The sequence below is a fragment of the Spermophilus citellus genome (genome assembly GCF_964194105.1).
Source record: "Spermophilus citellus genome assembly, chromosome: 1".
Taxonomy (NCBI): Eukaryota; Metazoa; Chordata; class Mammalia; order Rodentia; family Sciuridae; genus Spermophilus; species Spermophilus citellus.
In genome coordinates, this window is record NC_138182.1 from 154849270 (window position 1) to 154856078 (window position 6809).

At 41.2% G+C, this 6809-nt stretch overlaps 1 protein-coding gene across 1 annotated transcript; it reads left to right on the forward strand.

Moving 5' to 3' along the window:
- Positions 1-1960: 1960 nt before the first annotated feature.
- On the forward strand, positions 1961-3412 carry LOC308652073 (piggyBac transposable element-derived protein 2-like; the record flags this gene model as incomplete). Its single annotated transcript, XM_081299768.1, has 1 exon — positions 1961-3412. One exon carries the CDS (start codon positions 1961-1963, stop codon positions 3410-3412), a length of 1452 nt encoding a protein of 483 aa, XP_081155894.1.
- Between the last annotated feature and the right edge of the window lie 3397 nt (positions 3413-6809).

Here is a 6809-nt window from a genome sequence, read left to right on the forward strand (position 1 = left end):
CTGCCTTAGTCTCTGCCTGCTTTCCCATGGCCTACAGGATCTGGGGGTGAGCAGGAGCTTGGATAGCAAGTGAGACTGGTAGAGGCCCCGTCCTGGCAGGCCTGGATCTGCCCCTGGGAGCTGGGTGAAGCTGGGGTAGAGATGACATGAAGATGGCCATGTCCCCCAAAACTTGTCTCAGTCCAGGGTCCACAGGAAGGGGTTTTGATTTTTTCTCCCTTCAGGGTGGTCTGTCTTCCTAGTCCACACAAAGCTCAGATGGGTGAAAAACTTACTTTTCTAGAAGTCAGCTTGGAGGAGGTGAAGTCACCATATAGAAAGAGATACTGGAGTTAATCTCTAATGCAACCTGGACTCCATAGTTCATGTGCAGGTCTCCATGGAAATAGGCTCCATGGTAAATTCTGCATCTTTCCTCTGGGGTAGAGGGTCCTCAGTGTGGGACCTGGAGAGACACAGGGCGGTAACAGGAGCATCCATGCCCACCCTCCCACCAAGTCTATTCTCACAGTTGATGCTTTTATAACCTAGATGTGACTCTTTGCTGTCCTGCTCCATCCCCCTTGGGGTTTTCTGGGATAATTGAATACCACCAAAAGTCCTGGCCTGAGCCTGTGGGGCCTGGTTCCCACTGCTTCTGCTCTGTCCTCACTGTAACTTCAGCTTCAGGGCCTTGTGCCTGTCATTCTTTCTTTTTTCCTGAGACATCCTGTCTCTAATGATCTGCAGGGATAACTCCCTCACTTGTTCAAGTATCTTGCTTCTGAGCCTTCATTCTCTTTTTTTTTAAGAGAATTTTTTAATATTTATTTTTTGGTTTTTGGTGGACACAACATCTTTATTTATTTTTATTTGGTGCTGAGGATCGAACCCAGCGCCCTGCACATGCCAGGCGAGCGTGTTACCACTTGAGCCACATCCCCAGCCCATTATCTTTTCTATTTAAAATAGCACCCCTGGTCTCAGTCCTTTATCCAAGGATGGCATTTGTTGCTACCTGTGTAGCTACTTGCTATCTGTCTCCTCCAGTTAGAACTAAGTGCAGTTTGAAAGTAGAGTTTTTCTACTCTGAGCCTCTGACCAGTGCCATTAAATATAAGGAACTTTTGTCATCTCTTTGTCACCTATGTCCACAGGGTGAGAGTTTGAATGGCAGGGATGTTTTCATGTTTTCCAAATCTGTTCAGCTCCTAAATTGCCATTAGTGTGCAGCAAGATGATCAGTGAGAGAGCCATTTGGAAATCTGAGTCTGTTCAGTTCTTGAATTTGGGAAATGAAGTTTAACTAGGGAGAGTTTGAGAATTTGGAAAGTGAGGGAATCTTGTTTGTCAGATAAATCAGACACAGGGAAGAGATAGGTAGGTCAAACATGAGAGTAGACCTTCTGGGGCCACTGAGTCCAAATCTGAGGGGACAGCCTAGGTGTCACTCCAACTGGACTTCCAATTGACAGTCAACTGTTATCTGGGGTGAAGACAGTGGTACCTGGATTTATTAGTAGAGGGGATCGTCTACTTGGAACACTATGAGGGAAAGGGATTACATAATGCCTCTTTAGAATGCCTCTCATAATTAAAATACTTCTGCACTTAAAGGTGTAATCTCTATTATCTGGAAAGTTTATCTACCTGGTGTTGCCTGGTGGATCCAAATCTGTGAGGCTGTTTAATCTAAGGTGCTCCCAGTGGGCTCCTCTTTCCAGCTGAGGTTTTGCCTGTCCAGAGTAGCCCCTCCCTGACTGTCTTTTGTCATTGGAGAGTTGACACTCCTAGAAGAGGTGCCCGCTCAAAGGTGAAGTCCACTAAGCTGCTTGAGGTTCTGAATGCTTTGGAGGAGGAAAAGTCTGGCAACAACAGGGAGGAGATTTTCATTGCGCCTCCCAACAATGCTGCAGGGGGCTTTACAGATGAGGATTCTGGGGATGAAGATGGCCGGTGAGGTGCTCAACTGCCTGGCAGTATGCTCCATGTGTCCGTTGTGTCTGAGGGCTCTGGCACTGGGGAGGATAATGATGACCTGGAGCTGCAGCCAGCCAAGAAGAGGCAGAAGGCAGTAGTGGAGCCTCAGCATGTCTGGACCAAGAGAGATATTCGACCAGACTTTGGCAGTTGGACAGCATCAGATGCACACATTGAAGACCTCAAAAGCCAGGAACTAAATCCCATAGGCCTCTTTGAATTTTTTTTTGATGAAGGAACAATTAATTTCATTGTTAATGAAACCAATCATTATGCTTGGCAGAAGATTGTCAATCTGGGTCTCACAGCCCAGGAATTGAAGTATGTTTTGGGCATTTTGATTTTAAGTAGGTATATCTCCTATCCAAGGAGAAGGATGTTTTGGGAAACCTCTCCTGACTCACATCATCATCTTGTGGCTGATGCCATTAGAAGGGACAGATTTGAACTGATCTTCTCATACCTCCATTTTGCAGATAACAATGAACTTGATGAAAGTGATAGGTTTGCCAAGGTCAGGCCCCTTATCGTCAGGATGAACTGCAATTTCCAGAAGCATGCTCCCTTGGAAGAGTTCTATAGCTTCGGTGAGTCCATGTGTGAATACTTTGGGCACTGGGGATCCAAGCAGCTGCACTCAGGGAAACCTGTGAGACTTGGCTACAAAATCTGGTGCGGGACAACCAGCAAAGAGTACTTGGTGTGGTTTGAGCCTTCACAAGGCACATTATTCACCAAGCCAGACAAGGGCTTGGATCTTGGAGGCAGTATGGTCATAAACTTTGTGGATGCACTTCAGGAGCGTGGCTTTCTGCCATACCACATCTTTTTTGACAAGGTTTTTACAAGTGTCAAATTGATGTCCATTTTGAGGAAAAAGGGGGTGAAGGCCACAGGAACTGTTTGTGAGTACAGGATTGAGCGATGTCCCCTCAAAGATTCCAAAGAGTTGAGAAAAATGAAGAGAGGCTCATTTGATTACAAAGTTGACGAGAGCGAGGAGATCATTGTGTGCCGCTGGCACGACAGCAGCATGGTCAACATCTGCTCCAATGCTGTGGGCATAGAGCCAGTGAGGCTGATTAGCCGTCACTCGGGAGCAGCCAAAACACGAACTCAGGTCCACCAGCCATCACTGGTGAAGCTGTATCAGGAGAAGGTGGGGGGCATTGGCAGGATGGACCAGAATATTGCCAAGTACAAGGTAAAGATCCGGGGCATGAAGTGGTACTCGAGCTTCATTGGCTATATTATTGATGCTGCCCTCAACAATGCATGGCAGCTGCACAGGATCTGCTTCCAGGATGCACAGGTGGACCTCCTTGCCTTCCGGAGATATGTTGCCTGTGTGTATCTGGAGAGCAATGCTGACATGTCCTCACAAGGGAGGAGAAGCAGGCGGCTGGAAACTGAGAGCCTCTTTGATATGATTGGGCACTGGATTATCCACTAGGACAAGAGGACCCGATGTGCCCTCTGCCACTCACAGACCAACACCCGGTGTGAGAAGTGCCAGAAAGGTGTCCAAGCCACGTGTTTTAGGGAGTACCACACCTGGTGATGGCAAAGGTGTGCTTGTTTTGGTTTATAATGGGGTGTCTACAGATAATTACATCCAGTAGTTAGAGCTCTTCTGTTTTATTTGTGTAGGAAAAAGGACCTGCATTCTCAATGACTTGGTTTTGTATTTTCTCCTTATCCCCATTATTATTATCTTTTTTATTATTGTATATGCCTACATGTAATATAAAGTAGTGTTTGTGTTAGTAATCATGAATGTTTGCAAATCTGTATTTTGTACCATTATTTATTTAAACTTATCCAAATAAATAAAAATCTTGCTTCGGGGTATATTTAAGTTCTGACAAGAACGATCAAAGGGGCCAGTTGTGGGAGTGCACCCCTGTAATCACCCATAATCACAGTGATTAGGGAGGCTAAGGCAGGAGGATTGAGAGTAAATAAAATACAAAATAGGGCTGGAGATGTGGCTTAGTAGTTGAGTGCCCCTGGGTTCAATCCCTGTACTTCTCACCACATAAAAAGAATAATCAAAGAAAAACTGTATGAATGGCACAAAGTTTTAGTATTGTGTGCCATGGTTTGTAATCTAAATTATAGGCCATAGTATATATTTCTTAATTATTTATTTCATATTAGTAAAGACTGTCCAGGGATAGTTAATTCACTTTGCATTTATTCAGAATGCTAGAGTTTCCGAGTTCATATTTTCTTGACAAAAATATTTCCCTAATGTACATATATATGGAATCTATTTTTATAACCAACACAACATAGGATGTTCAGCATAATTTGTTAAGAGCCATATGTATTTTACACTTATTTAAATTCCAAATTTATAAATTCCTGAGCTTAGGGTGAACTTGATTGAAGTAAGGAAACATTTTTATGTTGGAAAACTTGGTGTGTATTTCAGAATATTAAAAGATATACATGTAAAAATTGTGCATAGAAGTAAGCTCAAGAGCAAGTTGAATATCTTTTCTTTGGGAAAGAAAATAGCAGTACAAATGAAAAAAGCACCCAACAATATATTCAACTGTATAGAAGTATAAAATTTACATTCATTAATTAAAATGCAAAGAAATTGAGAAAATATGTTCCAAGTTATTGCATTTATAATAATATCCACAGTGAATAAGGACCTCATAAACACATAGCTAGCAAGAGAAAAATGTGTAATGTTGTATAAAAAGACAAATGATGGAAATGAGAAATGAACAGTGAAGATCTATAAGGGACTGTGCTGGTGACAGTGAAAAGCAAAGAAAAGCAATTGCAAGATACCCCCCTCCCTCATCAAATGCATTTGTTCTAAGTAATTACTGAAGGTGTGGATGGGGAAAGGTGGCAGCCCCCTGCAGTACCTGAGGAGGTATAAATCTATATCACCTTTTTAAAAATTGATTTTATTTTTTAATACATGACAGCAGAATGCATTATAATTTTTATTATACATATAAAGAACAATTTTTCATATCTCTGGTTGTATATAAGGTAAGTTGACACCAATTCATGTCTTCATACATGTACTTTAGATAATGATGTCCATCACATTCCATCATCATCGCTAACCCCCTGCCCTCTCTTCCCCTCCCATCCCTTTGCCCTATCTAGAGTTTGTCTTTTCCTCCCATGCTCCCCCTCCCTACCCTACTATGAGTTATTCATCTTATACCAAAGAAAACATTTGGCATTGCTTTTTTGGGATTGGCTAACTTCACTTAGGATTATCTTCTCCAACTATGTCCATTTACCTGCAAATGCCATGATTTTATTCTGTTTTATTGCCAAGTAATATTCCATTGTGTATATATGCCACATTTTTTTTACCCGTTCACCTACTGAAGGGCTTCTAGATAGGTTCCAAAGTTTAGCTATTGTGAATTCTGCTGCTATAAACATTGATGAGGCTGTTGTCTCTGTAGTATGCTGTTTTTAAGTCCTTTGAGTATAGCCTGAGGAGAAGGATAGCTGGGTCACATGGTGGTTCCATTCCCAGTTTTCCAAGGAATCTCCGTACTGCTTTCCATATTGACTGCACCAATTTGTAGTCCCACCAGCAATGTATGAGTGTGCCTTTTTTCCCCACATCCTCGCCAACACTTATAGTTGTTTATCTTCATAATAGCTGCCATTCTGACTGGAGTGAGATGATATCTTAGAGTAGTTTGATTTGCGTTTCTCTAATTGCTAGAGATGATGAATATTTTTTTCATGTATTTGTTGATTGATTGTATATCCTCTTCTGAGAAGTGTCTGTTCAGGTTCTTGGCCCATTTATTGATTGGGTTATTTGTTTTTTTGGTGCTTAGCTTTCTGAGTTCTTTATATACCCTAGAGATTAGTGCTCTATCTGATGTGTGAGGGGTAAAATTGCTCCCAAGATGTAGGCTCTCTATTCACATCACAGATTGTTTCTCTGCTGAGAAGAAATTTTTAAATTTGAGTCCATCTCATTTATTGATTGTTGGTTTTAATTCTTGTGCTATAGGAGTCTTATTAAGGAAGTTGGGGCCTAATCCCACATGATGAAGATTAGGGTCTACTTTTTCTTCTAGTAGATGCAGAGTCTCTGGTTTAATTCCTAGGTTCTTGATCCACTTTGAGTTGAATTTTTGCATGGTAAGAGATAGAGGTTTAATTTCATTTTGTTGCATGTGGATTTCCAGTTTTCCCAGCACCATTTGTTGAAGGGGCTATCTTTTCTCCAATGCATGTTTTTGGCACCTTTGTCTAATATAAGGTAATTGTAATTTTGTGGGTTAGTCTCTATGACCTCTATTCTGTACCATTGGTCTACTAGTCTGTTTTGGTGCCAATACCATGCTATTTTTGTTACTATTGCGCTGTAGTGTAGTTTAAGTTCTGTTATAGTGATGCTATCTGCTTCACTCTTCCTGCTAAGGATTGCTTTAGCTATTCTGGGTCTCTTATTTTTCCAGATGAATTTCATGATTGCTTTTTCTATTTCTATGAGGAATGCCATGAGGATTTTGATTAGAATTGCACTTAATCTATATAGTCCATTTGGTAGTATGGTCATTTTGATAATATTAATTCTGCCTATCTAAGAGCAAGGTAGATCTTTTTGTCTTCTAAGGTCTTCTTTGATTTCTTTCTTTAGGGTTCTGTAGTTTTCATTGTATAGATCTTTCACCTCTTTCATTAAGTTGATTCCAAAGTATTTTTTTAGAGGCTATTATAAGTGGGGTAATTTTTCTCATTTCTCTCTCAGAGGATTGGTCACTGATATTCAGAAATGCCTTTCATTTATGGGTGTTGATTTTATATCCTGCTACTTTACTAAATTAATTTACTACTAGGTA